Source organism: Nematolebias whitei, chromosome 20 (genome assembly GCF_014905685.2).
Source record: "Nematolebias whitei isolate Nwh7 chromosome 20, NemWhi1, whole genome shotgun sequence".
Lineage (NCBI taxonomy): Eukaryota > Metazoa > Chordata > Actinopteri > Cyprinodontiformes > Rivulidae > Nematolebias > Nematolebias whitei.
Window position 1 is genome coordinate 29,395,167 of NC_056517.1, and position 16,304 is coordinate 29,411,470.

General features: G+C 38.4%; 1 protein-coding gene across 1 annotated transcript in view; it reads left to right on the forward strand.

The window, feature by feature from the left end:
- Positions 1–15,625, forward strand: part of drd3 (dopamine receptor D3) — a 38,035-nt gene extending 22,410 nt beyond the window's left edge. The window contains exons 5-7 of the mRNA XM_037694146.1: positions 2,396–2,461; positions 7,184–7,556; positions 15,418–15,625. Coding sequence (XP_037550074.1) covers positions 2,396–2,461; positions 7,184–7,556; positions 15,418–15,614 — 636 coding nt within the window. The 3' untranslated portion in view covers positions 15,615–15,625. The remainder of the gene's footprint in view (positions 1–2,395; positions 2,462–7,183; positions 7,557–15,417) is intronic.
- Positions 15,626–16,304: the final 679 nt, after the last annotated feature.

A 16,304-nucleotide genomic window follows, 5' to 3' on the forward strand; every position in this document is an offset into this window, starting at 1 on the left:
GTCAGAAACGACGGCTTGTAACTCGGGTAAGGCTACGATGGAAAAATATCTCCGACTAGAGATGATGTAGCGAGACTCAACGTAGTCTAAAAATCCTCTAAATCCGATATCCTCAACGAAAAATCTTCCACACTGCCAACATTTTGAATTTTCCTCTCCACTGTGATCAGATCAGGTAGGCACGTGTGACATCATCACATTGTGCTGGCATTGCAAGCATCCTTGTCACTGGGTTGTCATACAAAAGCAGCGCCTTTTATATCAGCGAGTTATTTTGACGGAATGGCCGATGTCCGATATTTAACTTTATCGCTAATATCGTCCGATACGATACCATGCCGATAATATCGTGCATCCCTATAGTGGAGACCTCATTTCTTTTTACTTCAGAGCAGAAAACACAGTGTAGACGGTGACAAAGGGTAAAACTGAGCTCTTCTTTTGTAACTTTTTTAGGATTTTTTTTTCCAGAATCAAGGGTTCAAAAGGTTAATAATAGACAAGCGTTGTCATTTTGTGCGCGGCAGCTGTTTAAATGTGGGTGGAGTGCAGCGGAGCGTTCAGTTGGATGGGGGTTAGAGAGGAAATGTAAATGTGTAGCTCCATTTATGAGCAGCGGTCACGCCTGTCTGTGCTACTGAAGCTCCACTAAATGAGAATGAATTGTCAAGTTAAAAATAGTATGTTTAATCAAGAGGGACACATTCTGCGTTGGCCTTTGTCTTCGAGCTCATTCATGCTAAACGACCGTCTGTACAACGACCAGACAACTTTGAAAAGCTCTGACAGGTTAAGTGAAACACTCGAAGGTCTTCCAAAGTTTTTAGACGCTTCTTTAAAACTAATTTCAGTTCTGCGCCTGAACATTTTCAGAGGAAAGTTTTTTTTATTTTTTTATTGTTAAAGCCAATTAATTCTGACCTGTGAATTATTCCAGCATAAGTTTAAGTGACGAACCAGCGTTGCGACAAACACAACGCACAGCAAAGAACCATTTTTAAATTAGTTTTCTTTCAAAGCACTTTGCTACCAGCAGTCTGTCACAAATATACAATTAATTTATGTTTTAGCTTAATCTACAACAAAATACAAACATGATTTAACAGACATAAAACACAGGAGCACGGACACGAGAGCTAAAGCTAATTAGTGCTGTTTAGAGCAAATAAATTATGTTGAATCAAATTTTATTAAAGTTTAGAGATTAACAAAAGCGTAACAGTTGTTTTTGTTGTGATATGGTTTTATTAACACTTTTCAAAATATCCATCATTATAATATAGTTTCCTGACGGTAATTTATTCAGATAAATAATGGATTTATTGTTAAAATAGTTGGCTAGGAGATTGTGAGCCATATGCTTTATGAGTTTTCCATTTCTGTAATTTATTGTAAACATAAATAGTCTATTGATAGATTTATTTCTGCATATTGGTCAGTTGTGGCACTTATTCTTGAATTTTTCTAATTTACCGTATTTTTTGGACTCTAAGGCGCACCGGATTATAAGGCGCGAAAAGCGAAACTAAAACATTTTGACGGATTTTTGAGCGCGGTTTAACACATAAAATCGGTTCGAGGTCCGTAAGCACAACCAGAATTAATACATGAGGCGCACTGGATTATAAGTCTCACTGTTGATTTTTGAGAATATTAAAGCATGCCTTATAGTCTAATAAATATGGTAGATGATGTCATTGTGCTTTTCAATTTGCGGTGAGGTCCTCATTTATACCAGTCATCATGCAAAGTTATGTGACAGTGGTGTGGTGGACCCAGATACAGACATCTATTATGCCATAAAAGACAGAATAAGGCAAACAATTAAATAAATAATTAAATAAAGTAAAGAAACTGCCCAAGTAGGAGATCCCAGGAGGCTGTAGCAAAAACCTAAGATGAACACCGGCAGAAGGAGGATCTGACAACCTCGACCTGCTGAGTCTGACTGAGAGACGAGATGGACAACTGGACAGAGGACATGATTAGGAATCAGGGCTCAAAACTGAGACAAAACTGGAGACAGTCGTAAGAAAATAAAAAAATATATATATACAGAGACCATAAAACTTAAAGCTCATGACCTAGTTAGAGGGACATCTTTATATTTGTGGGCTGTAAATAAGTTGCAGTATTTGGGTCAGAGATGAGTCTGCCTAAAAATACATGAAACCTGACTCCATTGATCTGTTTTGTTCGTGTTGTGAACTCTCGGTGATTGAGTTTGAAAAAAAAAAAAGTCCTCTGAGATGAACCGAGATGGATCAATGAGTTCAAATGAATTGCAGAAGTAAAACGTACCTGTAGACTGATGGGGGTGGAGAGGTGATGGGAATATTGAGAGACTATTCATCCTTGAAAAGTTTTCTACGTTAAAATTCCCTTTTTCCCTTAGGAGACGTGTCTGCAGGAGGAAACTCCCAAGGCAAAGCAAGACTTGTCACCTATAAGGATTAAAGTGGTGGGTGATGTATTTTATTTTGATATAGAATCAAATACAACCATGAGTGTCATTTTTTGGTTCTGCTTCGACAACTATAAGTTTGATAAAGTGAAAACGTGAAGTACGCAATGGTTTGCAAATCTCATAAACCCATATTTGATCCATAATGGAATATATTTAATGTTTCAATTAAGTTTTACAAAAAAAAATGTAAATACAAATAAAGAAAGAGCAGCAACACTTTTTTAAAAAGTGACTGTAAAAGTAAGTGAATTAAGAAACAGCTTGTTGAACATTTTGCAACTACCGTATTTTCCGGCGTATAAGTCGCTGTTTTTTTTATTTATTATTTTTTACATAGATTTGTCTTTCCTGCGACTTATATATATTTTTTTCCATATTCATAACGCAATTTTTGAGTGACGATTTAAATTTTGAAGAACTGCAACAGCAAGTCGTCCCGTGCGCCTTTGTTTCACTCAGCTGGTGCAGGTGGAGGAACGCTGGAGCGATAACGGCTCCAGCCGTGTTGGTTGGTTGGCTGGCTAAATGAAGAAGTTTTGACCATTAAATAAATGCGATTTTTACGCCAAAACGATTTATTTATGTTTTTTCCTCTTCATGATGCTTTTTTTCGACTGATGTGACTCATACTGCGGAGCGACTTATATGCCAGAAAATACGGTAATTGGGTTAATTATCAACAGGTCAGTAAGAGGACTGAGTGGCAGATAAGTCATTTAGAAATCGAATCTCTCAGCATTAATAACGAGTGGTTCACCAAGTTGTAAAAAATTGTTTAAAAAAGTCATTCACCAAAAAATTAGGACAACTTTGAACATCACATTATCTGTTCTTAATATTTTACAAATTTTAAAGAGTCTGGAGAAATCTCTGCGCTTATATGACAAAGCTAAAGGTCAATATTTGATGACCTTCAGGCCCTCAGGGGCCACTGCATTTAACCTGGTCTGGTTCTGTTCTGGACATCACTGCATGTGCTTAGGAACACTTTTATTAATCATTGTCTGTGAACACAGTTCAACGTGCCATCCACAAAACGCTGCTTAAAGCTCTATCACACAAAAAAGAAGCCATGTGTGAACAACATCTTGAAACGTGACAGTCTTCTCTGGACCAAAGCTCTTTTAAAATGGACTGAGGCAAAGTGTAAAACTGTTCTGTGGTCAGATGAATCAAAATGTATAAATCTCTTTGGAAACCACAATCCACGTCCTCCTTATTAAAGATGAGTGAAACCACTCAGCCTAGAGTTGCATTCAGGCCTAAAAATATCAGACTCAGCCAGAACCGTATCATTTTTTTCAAGCCCGACCCAAAACTGACCGCTTAAGCTATAAGAGTTCTTATTTATTAACAAGAGTCTGCGTATTATTATAGTTATAATTTTATAGTTATTAACGATCGTCGGCCGTGCAGTCCGCTGACGCAGTGGCTGAGTCCATTTAAGGTTAAGGTGGGTCGCTGGCAGTGCTCCATCTGCACTTTTTTTAAACCCCTTTCAACCGTCCGGTTAGTGCATGGTCAGCCGGACGCATTGGATCACCAGCCGCACGCGACGGCTTACGCAATCAAAAGCCCGACCCGACCAATCCAGCACATTCTTATAGCTCGGGTTAGAAATGACAGCTCTAACCCAGCCTGCCTCTCTGATGGTATGGAGGTGCATTAGTTCTTTTGGAATGGACAGTTTACACATCTAAAAATACACCATGATTACAAAAAAAGTATATACAGGTTTTCAGATGTCATCCAGGAGCAAAGACGTGTATCATATTTTAACAAGACATTGATGAAGCACATCGACTAGCAGAAGTGACCTGCAGTCAGATATAATCGACTGAAACAAATATGAATACATTTAAACTGATATACGATTTTACAGAAAAACACATGACTTTAACATGTTTTTGTGTTAATCACACGTGGGATTAAATTAAAAAGAATAAAGTATTAAAATACGTTGTTGTCATTGTGCAAGTATGTTTAAGATGGGATCACATGATTTACATGGTATATGTTCCAAAAATGTGTTCATGTCACATGTGAAAATCACATTTTCACGTACAATCCATGTGATTTTTATGCATTTTTGAACATTTCAAATTCTGTTTTTCTGTACATTTTCTAGTAACTTTCGAACCTGTTCAGAATTGGGGTTGTACATTTTCACGCAAACTTGATTTCTTTTTTGTTTCCCACCTTCCAGGGCTCTTGTGATTCTGAAGCGCGCCTCATATCCTTAATGTACATCACGCTCCCTTGTCTGTTAAATGTGTGCGTGACGCACCGAAGCACCTGCTTCCACCAAGAACTGCTAAGAAGTGGAAGAAACGACGGTTTCCCTCAGAGGAAAATATGCAATCACATGAGCACAACAAATACCAGGAACAGTTTAAGTTTGGGGAAAACCAGCAGAATAAAAATTAATTCTCGCTAATCGATTAGCTCACACATGTCATCTGCTGGTTTAGAAAGTGAATATTAGATAAATGAACAAGCTAACAGAAGAAAGACTGCATTCAGTCACTTCCTGACGTGGGTTGAATGATCATGCGGTGTAAAAACTTGGAGGCATCTTATCTGAACAGAGCTCCTAACATGAATCACCCATAACATCCAATTTTCTCAGCTTTATTCACCACTTTGTTGGCTTTAGTGGAGTAGCACCGATCTGCCAAAGCACAAAGTTCAGGAGGATAAGCTAAAGGCAATCTCTTGATTAAAACCACTGCACGGGAGATTTGAGGAAATTGAAAACGCAGAGTAATATAGTGTGTCAGTCTGAACGTTTTAAAGGGTCGTCTGGTCATTTTTAAAGTTCGTTATGCTCTGATGTTTGACTTATGTCACAGCTGATATAGTAGATTGTTTTAAAAATGACCAGGCTATCCCCTTAAGCTTCAATAATTACTGTATGTTCTTTAAAAAAAAAAAAAAAAAACACACAGGAGCAGCAAAACAAGCTTAGAAACATCCCTTTTTAAAGTTGTATGAACAAATGGTTAGCTGGCATAAAGCAGCATCTGATTCAGCCGATAAATGGCTTCTTTATGTTTCCATGTTACTTGTGTTGTCTTCCAGCGGTTTTTATTTTTATTATTTATCATTTTGGCTGTTGGGGGAGCTGTTTTTGCCGAAAAATAGTGCTGAAGTATAACCTTGAGCAAAAATACCACAGTGTCATGGTTTCACGGTGTTAAACCAAACGTTTTAGAGCGTCTTGTGATTTTATTAAAAAAACAGTTATAACTCGTGCCGTTACTGGTCCCAAAATAACGTCACATGTTAATTTTGTTTGTGCCCATTGCAATGAAAGAAAGGCAATCATGAATTGCCTTTGTGTATGTGTGTGTTTGTGTGTGTTTGTGTGATCGTGACTTTGTCTGTCCATTAGCACAATATCACGTAATCCAGAGGATGGATTATAATAATACTTGCAAAATTTAATCATTGGATGTGTATTTTCAATTAATAACTTTTTGGAATCAACTTGATTCAAGATGGCAAACACGGCTAATTAACCCTTGTATCGTCTTTTGGTGAAAAAAAAAAATCAGCCACACATTTACTTTTGTCTGTGATTTTATTTATTTATTTATTTTGGTGCTGTCAATAAGCATGATTTTTTTCTGACAAAGCCTAAAAATCTTACTACCGTTCTTGCCGTCGAACACGTCGCACTGCCGTAAGAGTCGCATCAGTCCAAATATGTATAATAAAGTGGGAAAAAACATAAATAAGTAGCTTTGCTGTGCAAGTCACACTTATATAGTGCATATATACATACATTTATATATATATACCTTTACAGAATAAAATTGTCACAAAATGAAACTCCATTATTAAATAAATGAATAAATCTTGAAATGCATAAAAATAAATCTTGAAATAACAAAAAAAATAAATCTTGAAATAAATAATAAATAAATCTGGGGGAAAAAAACAACATTTTCTATTTAAATGTTTTATTTCATGGGAACATTTATTTATTTCATGGAATATTTATTGATACATTTTAAATAACACTATTTATTCATTTATTTAATTTTGAATGAAATGGCTCTCCATAGCATCAACAACGCGACCTGTCAATCAATCCAGTAGGCGTGTCAGCCAATGGCCAATCCGAAACTACATGAGTCGTAATATTATCCGAGCTCCATGATAAAGCAGGGTTTACCACATTTTAACTGTGATAAAATGAAAAATGTTGCAGCACAGCTCCTTGCAGGTAAGGAGCATTTAGCTTTGGATTGGTCATTCGCTGGCATGCCTATGGTACTAGATTGATTGACAGGTCACATCATGGATCCAACTCGCGGGCAAAAATATAAGTAAGGGAGAGGTGAAAAAAAAAAGTCTCGTATGACTTTTTATTCTCGTAATATTAAGACTTTATTTGACTTTATTCTCATGATACTATGACTTTATTCTCGTAATTTTATGGCTTTATTATTTTTTTTATTAGCGTGGCCCTAAAGCTCTGTCGTACTTCTGAGACCAGGAAAAATCCCAAAACAGTGGAGGAAAAATTTTATCAGCTGACTGACAGCCCGCAGAAATCATTGGGGAGTGCAATAACTATTTAATCTCTGGCTAACCTAAGAGTTCGGTAAAAGTACTTTAAGCTGCAGAAACAGTAAAAGAGAAAATGTTACGTACCTTAAACCCATATACCGGGTCTTTGTGCTGACTGTTAATTTCTTGTCTCCTCAGCAGAGTGTAGAACCTCCGGGCCTTTCCAAGCCGAATCTACTCTCAGGCTGCCTGTGGCGCAAACGCCCCAAAACAGGACCGGTGGAAAACTTGGTGCTGCCCCCAGTGGACACGCACAACTACTGCAGCATCAGCCACGCCTCCTGTGGCCGCACAGAGCTGGATCTGGAGCAGGAGCGAGGGGAGCGGGATGGACAGGACAACAACCAGGCCGAACATCCTCCTGTCAGGATGGGCTGCGAGGTGATGGACCTGTCAAACGGACGGACGCACACGGCGCTGCGGCCGATGTCTCTTTCACACATCAATCCACGATTCAGAACCCTGCACGCACGAGAGAAAAAGGCTACACAGATGTTGGCCATCGTGCTTGGTGAGTGGAGGCAGCTCATTCCGATGGAATAAGCTGGGAAAATGAAAATGGAAATGTCACAGAGACGCATAAAAGAGGAAATGTTATGCAAATTTCATATGATCGAGTTGCTGCAGGTGGTTTAATAGAATCAACCGAGTTCTTCAATCCACTTCAGCTACCTTCACATTTTACATATGACCTTTTGGCCTCATGTACCTGCTCTCTTTTGGACATGATACCACAGCTGCATTTGCCTAATCTGTGTGCATTAGGGGTAGATCTTGCAGAAATATATTTTAAAAAGCTGAATTGTCAAAAAGAAGCCTAGCAGACTGCAGGTCCACAATGTGTGTGTGAGGACGCACACTGCAGCTCCTGACATGGTTTCCATATGCTCCACTAATCAGCCATGTTACTTCAGGCCTGGTCCAGTTATTTCTGGTGCTGCAAATATTGGACAAAACTTTAATCAAGAGGTGTCTCATTATATTACACTGGTGTCAATGAAAAGAGGCATATACACACACACACACAGAGGATGGTCTCAGTCCAGCCAGTTTCCCATCTGTTTTTTCAGGTGATTCTTCTCTTCAGATTGCAGCTACAGGGTTTGAATTTCTGCTGCACTGCAGGAGTGCGCTGTGATACTTAACTAGGGAAATTGCATTTCCTGTGAAAATGCAGTGTGAATGCTCGTTGTAGGTGAACTTGATGAAAAACAGCTGAAACTAGCAAAAAAATTGAAATGTAGCTGAAATGGAAGAACAAGCCTAAATTAGCAGAATAAAGCAGCAGAAATAACACATATTTGCTAAATTAGGTTTAAATAAACAGAAATTAGCACAAAAATTAGGGAAATGGCTAAAAAAAGAAGCTGAAATTAACAAAAATAACTGAAAAGTAGCTGGATAGGCAGAAAGAAGCTTAAACTACCAGAAGGAAGCAGAAATAATGAAAATAAGCTTAAAAAATGTGGAATTAGCTGAAAAAGCTAAAATTAGCCTCAAAATAGCTAAATAGCTGCAAGAGCAGAAAAAGCTGAAACTAGCAGAAAAATGCTGAAAGGAGCATAACAAGCCGAAATTAGAATAAAGAGGTTAATTAAACTGAAAATAGCAGAAAATAACATGAAAAACTTGAATATATCTGAAAACGGCAAAAATTAGCTAAAAAACGCAAAAAAAATCTAGCTGAAAAGTTAGAGCAAGCTTAAATTAGCAGAAGAAAACAGAAATAACACATTTGCCCTATTAGGCTTAAAGAAGAAGAAATGAGCAAGAAGTGGATCTTATCTGGAAAAAAAGCTGAAATTAGCAACATTAAAAAAAACAACTGAAAACTAGCTAAAAAAGCTGAAATTAGCAGAAAGAAGTTAGAAGAAACACAAAAATGTTGTCATTAGCAGAAATAATCTGAAAAGAGCACAAAACGGATGAAACAGCTGAAAAAACACCTGAAAGTATCTGTAGCTGAAAAAGTTAAAATTTGCAGAAGGAAGCTGAAAGAAGCTGAAGCAGAACAAAATGTGAAAGGAGCAGTGAAAGGTTGTAAACACATCTAAAGATTTGAAGGATGTAAAATGAGCTCAATTCATTTCCTATGAGGAAAAAAATGGCAGAAAAGGCTAAATATTTCAAAAAGCTAAAATTGCACCAATACCAAAAGTCACCCTTCTCCTGAATGAGCTGAACGCTTTGATTTATGATTTGTTGAAGTAGCACAAAGATTGTGGGACAAGAAAGATGCCGAAAAACGTCACTCGTACAGAAGAAAAATGGATCACGATATGCTTCATTAACATTCACACTGTTCTATATCAAAATCAATATCTCAAACAAAATAGTAGTTTAAAATGTTTTTTTTATTTTTTATTTTTCATCAACTATCATTACTATTTGTTTTATTTACACTGAACGGTTCAACATTTTTGTTTTAATCGAGACTTTAGTTAAAAATAGGATTTAAAGCTTTAATGACCATCTTGAATCAAGTCAACTCCAAAGTTCATCATTTGATGTACAGTGATTAAGGTCTTTGTTAAAAGTGGTTCACGAGTTATTTTGCTAACAGACAGGCCACTGAGCACCTTCACGTGCACGCAGGGTATGTGTTTGAACTTGCCAATCTATTTTAGCCCAACTAAAATAATTTGTTATGTAAATTGTTTAGTTAGGTTTATTTGAATTGTTTAATTGATTAAACTGCTTAGGGTAGTTGTTTCAATCTGTGACGTTATTTTAGCTCAGTTCAGTGTTTGATCTTTCAAATGATATTTAATAACTGACTGAACATGTCTGTGAACTTAAATTTAGATTTTAACATTTAACGAGCATGGCTTGTTTTAATGACTTTCTCATGAGACAATAGGTGTGATATTTAAAATGAGATGCTTAAAATCAGTATTCTTTGAATGGTCAAAAGGAATCCTTAACTTCCTAGAAATAAATGTAAAAACTATTTTAAATACTGAAAAAACAATCACATAAAGATGGGCATAAAATGGCTTCCTAGATGAGAACGAATGAGCACCAAACTGCTGATAACATAAACATTATGATTATGATCATATACTTACTTTACTAAATCAGTTACTATGAAGCTAAGACATTTTTAACTAATTAATTTAATTTTGTCACAATTTCAAACATACACAAAATAAATGAATTATCCAGCTGTCTGTCCCACACTGAAGTGAGCTTACACAAAAGAAGTTAACATGACAGAACCAAAGGTGGTGTGGAATCCAACTCACCAGCAAGGAGAACTAAAGCTGGAATATACTCTGTGAGAAGTGAAGAAATCAGCTCTCTTTATCGTGAGATGTTCTTTTCAGCAAGGATATTTTATACTCTTGTTAAAACCCCTCTGCTAAGTCACACCCTCTTCAGCGCTCAGTTGTTGGACACCAACAGGGCTTAATTTGTAAACCAATAGATGCTGGAATGCAAATAGTGGGCGGGCCGACTGAGAGGGGCAGAGCATATTGGGGTCCTCCCCCAGAAAATTTTGAGTAGATGCGATTGCATTTTGGTGTATTTTAACGAGTTATTAATCATATATGTTTACCTACATTTGTAAACACTCCGCTTCTGTCAAGCATCCTACCCCGTCCTCCCCCTTACTGGATGGTTCCAAGCTGACTCTTCTGGATTCACTGTCCGACTCCACATGTGAACCTCCAAGCGCCTCCTCTGTCTGTTCATTTCTGCTGCCTGTGGGCTCCTGCCCGCGTACGACTGCCTGGTTAGCTCAACACCCACCTCCACCACTCTTTTAGGGGCGGAGATTTTTTTAAGTGTAGAATGCTGCTTGAAGAGGCAGACCGTATGTGGTATTAAGAAGTTGTAAGTGGCTGTTGTGTTTAAAATTAGTGTTTATGTAATTATTTTCAGTTAAAAAAAAAAAAAAGAAACCATCCAAATGATCTGACTAAACTTTGTTGGATTTTATATCTGGATTAGTGAACATGAACTTTGATATTTTCAGTTTACATATCCAATTTTTTTTTTCATTTACCCTTTATTTATACAGGTAGTCTCATTGAGCCACGAGAACTTATTTTCAAGAGAGACCTGTTTAGGGAGCAGATGGGGGTTAAGGGCCTTGCTCATGGGCCCAGAGTGGGGCAAATGAGGGTGGGGGCAGGTGTGGGTGCTTCACCTACCCCACCCACATTTTTGATGTTGTCGGTACCGGGGCTTGAACCGACAATCTTCTGATTACAGGCCCACCTTCTCTAACCTCTGCGCCACCACTTCCCCTAATATAAGTTTTATTCATTCAAGGCAGCCATATTTGTTCATATCTTTATTATTAGTACGCCTGAGAGTTACAGGATCCAAGCAAACAGTTACCGGAACGCACCCTGTCGAAATTAACGAGTTCCCGGATCCTGTTCCAGCAGGATCCGGCTCAAATTAAGCTCTGGACACCAATAGAAACACATCAACTGCATGACGTGGAAATACGTTTGTTTTGTGTTTCACTACGACATCCACAGAGGCGGAAGTCTTTCATTTGATGGAGAACATCTTATTTCAGGACGATGGCCATTCAGTTTATTTTTGACGATTGTTTAGCCCAAAAATCGCGTCATTTTTATTTTGTGACTGCGTCAGAGAGAGCAGCATTTCTTCAGTTTATGCAATAAATCTAGCTTAACACTGCACAAAAAATGTGTGATGGACTCATTTTGGATCCCACACAAGTGGTTTGTAATTACATCACCTTCTAGGCAGAGCTTCTCATTTCATTTTACAAGGCTCTGTCAACTCTGGTGGCTCAGAGGCGTAACAGTGACAGGTTAAGTTCAACTCTAGATGCCACCTCATCCATCGCACCAAAACAGTAAGAAGTCATATCATGCTTAAAGTGCAGGTCTAAAAACTGAACTGTCACTGTTTGTAAGGTGTAGCTATAGAGATGGCCGCATGGTTCAGTTGGGCGTGCAGTGTGTATTTGTGGTTGTGAAATTTTTCATGACCCTAAACACCCATATAAAAATACTATATTACCAAATCTTTGCAATGAAATGCACACTGGCAATGCATGTTGTCTTGTCAGAGTATAGACATTAACAACATTCTGTACATTTACAGACAATATCTATAAAATTGCCACCATAGAGCTGCTCTGCTCACTTTTTATTTTCCACTTTAATCACAATCATATAGAGCGTCCAGTACATTGTTCACATCCTCTTTATTTATCACTGAAGAAAAGGTTATAAAATAACATTCAGCAGATACTCAGTGGCAATGGGGTGGTTTGACAAAACCATATGCATAATTTATTGATTGAGAAGATGGTGCATGAGCTTACTACCTTCTCATCGGTGAGAAAAGCTTTAATTAAACATGAATATTGCCACATAAAATCATTATCAGAATGGTAATCAGACACTTCTGCACATTAAATCAGGAGATTGTCGCTCACAATCAACAGAATACACCATCTTCTTCCAAAGCTTGGAGAGTTTCCTACCTTAAAAACAAGGACTTTAATCATCTGAATCCTCAGGTTTTCATGCAGTGAAACAAAAAAACATCCACACTGGAGATCGGTGAGTAAGTTCCTCGAGTTACGAGCTTCACTATCTATTTTTAACGGCAATGTAAAGCCAAGAAAATTACAACAAACCGCACAGCACTGATAATTATTGAGTAGATTGGGGAGCCTTATTAATTTGCAGCTGTGATGGCTATTATTATTGCTTTAATTGAGCAGTAATTATATTGATGGATACAAAAAAAAAACGAAGCCTGAAGTCTGAACGTGAAAAACACTATTTATGAACAAAAAGAAAAAAAAAACAGAATTATTCGTAGCTTCTCGACTGTTCACACATTTTGCTCTTTGGGTGTAACCTTTCTGGTACAGGATACTAATTAGTTGTAATGAAATAACCCCGGTACGCATTTTTTCTTCCTCTGCTTATTGACATCGATGTATCGCTTGTTTACATTGTTTTGAAATTCAGTTTTCTCTGGAAAAACAAAACTATTAATTTATAAAGAAGTTTTAAAGCATTTGCAAGCATGCACAATAACCGTGCTGGTTGATACAGGTCACCAAATTTACCAATTTTATTAACATCAAACTATCAAACAACACTAACGAAACAGGCTTTTGTTTAGTTGGTTCTTTAGTTGTGTACATGGACGTGCATCTCCTCTGACATCCATCATGGGGTGCTGCAGCACTCTGCGCACCCCTACTTTCATCAGCCTTAGCTGTAGCTTAGTTGTTGTTATATTTCGTTTTTACAAAGTTGTTTTGAACCCCACCTCCACTTTCCATTCTCTTTTGCTCCTAAATGATTATCAGTGTAAAACTTAAGAATGTAAAACACAAACTGTCACGGTCAGCGGCCCCCGCTGCCCCCCCATCTGCCTAAGCCTCTGCTCTTTGTGTGGTTTCTGTTTCTGTGTCCTAAGCCTCTGCTCTTTGTGTGGTTTCTGTTTCTGTGTATCTGGTCCTGTTTTCCACTCACTCCTCAGTCTGCCTCTCCACTCCTCAGTTTTTATCATTCACTCCTCAGTCTGCCTCTCCACTCCTGTCACGGTCAGCGGCCCCCGCTGCCCCCCCATCTGCCTAAGCCTCTGCTCTTTGTGTGTTTTCTGTTTTTGTGTATCTGGTCCTGTTTTCCACTCACTCCTCAGTCTGCCTCTCCACTCCTCAGTCTTTATCATTCACACCTGTCCCTCATCAGCCACCTGCCCAGGTGCTCTCATTACTCACTCTCCCTCTGCCTTATAAAAAGCCTTTTTCTCCTTCACTCCTTGTCCGGTCATTGTTCTGTGTTTACAGACATCTCAGTCCTCTTCTGTCTTGTCTGTTTCTTGTCCACCTGATTATCTGCTCTGCCTTGTTTCTGATCCTGTCTGCCCAAGTAAGTTTTGCTGCACCGACAGCCTTTTGTTTTGTTATTAAAAAAATTAATTATTTTTATTTTTAAACTCCTGCCTCGCTCGCCTCTCTGCAATTGGGTTCCAACACTGAGGATTGTGACACAAACAGTATATTGCAACATAGAGTATATTTGTACAGTAACTGTGCAATGTTGAATGCAAATACATCATGGAAAGTACTGTATGAAGGGCTGTCTACATGATAACACTTTTTATGCCTTAAAATTGCTTCTTTTGCGTTTTTTCATGTAGACAGCCAAAACACAACTTTTTGAAAACAATCATGTTTAATCATTTCTTCCAGTCTAACCTACATACGAGCCTCGGCTTCCCTTTTCTTCATGTTGTGCTTACATTTTGCACACGGTGGCTTTCTGCACATTCCCCGCTTTGTTTTTGGTACTACGGTGTTTTGAGTCGTGTATGGTGTTCCTGTGTGGATGAAGACATTTTTAAAAACAATGCTCTGTTTGCGAGAATGCTTTAAGAAAAGATCAAACAAAAGTTCATTTTGGAAACACTACAATTCAATGAGGACAAGGTCTAATATGTGTGGTTAAAAAGGGGCCACCTCAGCGTTGAACATCCGCTGATGGGTAACACCAGAATACTCATGTTGGCATGAGGACGCAAAACGCACATACAAACAAAAAATAAATGAAAAAGCACAACACAGAACAAAACCCTTTCAAAAACACAAATCAAATATCCAACAATTCTCAGTCAGGTCATCTGGATGGTTTTTTTATTTTTTTGCTGAGACGTTTCGTCCTTCATCCAAAGGACTTCTTCAGTCCAGGAGATTGAACATTGTTGGACTTGTACCTGGATTATTGCTTATGAATTTAGGTGTTTTAAATAATTTTGGCATGACTGCCTCGGAGGAGTTGACGGGGGAGAGGGCGGGCCCCAGAAATCACCTCATCACCATTTCCACTATGGGAGTGTGGTATTTGTGGGACTCCAGTTTGTTTGTGCCTCCTCGGACTGAAGAAGTCCTTTGGATGAAGGATGAAATGTCTCAGAAAAAAAAAAAAAAAAGAAACCGTCCAGATGATCTGACTGAACATTGTTGGATTTGTACCTGGATTATTGAGCATGGACTTTGGTGTTAGTCAAACGTTAACATTTGATTGTGCTACAAATTGTAAAATGTGTTTAAACAGTTTTTTTTATTGCTGCTTGTTTGAGTCTTTTCTAATGTTTTTAAAAAGGTATTGTTTCGTGTTAGATGTTTCTGTGTTCACGTAATTGAAAAGCAGTACTTTAGTAATCGGTGAAGACACAAACTTAACCTTGTCTCTTTTTTCTCTCTTTCTTTTGTCTCTTCACTTTTTTTCAAATCCCCCAAAACTGATTCGATATTCATGTTTTTCCATCTGCTCTATTTTTTTTTCACCACCTTGTCCTCTTTCCATCCTGAATTCCCCATTGTCCTTCCATACGGCTCTGCTGTCTTCCTGCTTCAGGGGTGTTTCTCATCTGCTGGCTGCCTTTTTTTGTGACTCACATTCTGAACACCCACTGCAGGACATGCTACGTGCCTCCTGAACTTTACAGCGCTTTCACCTGGTTGGGGTATGTCAACAGTGCCCTTAACCCCGTCATCTACACCACCTTCAACATCGAGTTCAGACGGGCCTTCATCAAAATCCTCAGCTGCTGAGAGGAGAACATGTCAGGAGATTAAAATGGAAATGAATGAGGCTGTGCGCTCGCGCAGTAACTCAAGCGTGGCGTGTTTTGCAAACCGTGACCCCAGATGCACACCGGTGAATGGAAGCAAACAGCAACCGGCAAGGTGAGGTCTCTGAATAAAGGATGCGGGGAGCAATAAATGCAACTACAATGGATTTTTATTTCCCGACTCCAGTGATGACTCAGATCGTTCTGTTTAATAAAGCTGGATTTGAACAGTATTATTCCTTAAACAAAACTTTTAACATCCACACAGTACAGCACAAGGTGGGTTTTTATTTCTTTTGTTTTTTTAGAAAATGCATTGTATATTACTGGTATTACTCATTGGCACGGTTGATGAATTCAGGACTTTCAGGTCAATATGAGTTTAAAGGCTCTTTGGAGCCCAAATGGAGCTTTAAGGCTGTTAAAAGGATGTGTGGGCCACTTCATCCGAAGGCCCTCTGCCTCCGCACCGAGTGGATTAACAGATGATATTCACCTCCTCCGCTCGCCCCTCCTTCATCACTCCGACCTTCAGGTACTCGCCAGCGCATGTACAAATCAGAAAAATCCCAGCTGTGCTGAAAACATGTTCAGAGGACTGCGTTGGTGCCTGCCGAGGCTCAAATCATTCTGAAGATTGTCATACGTATTGATGTGCAGGCATTGTACT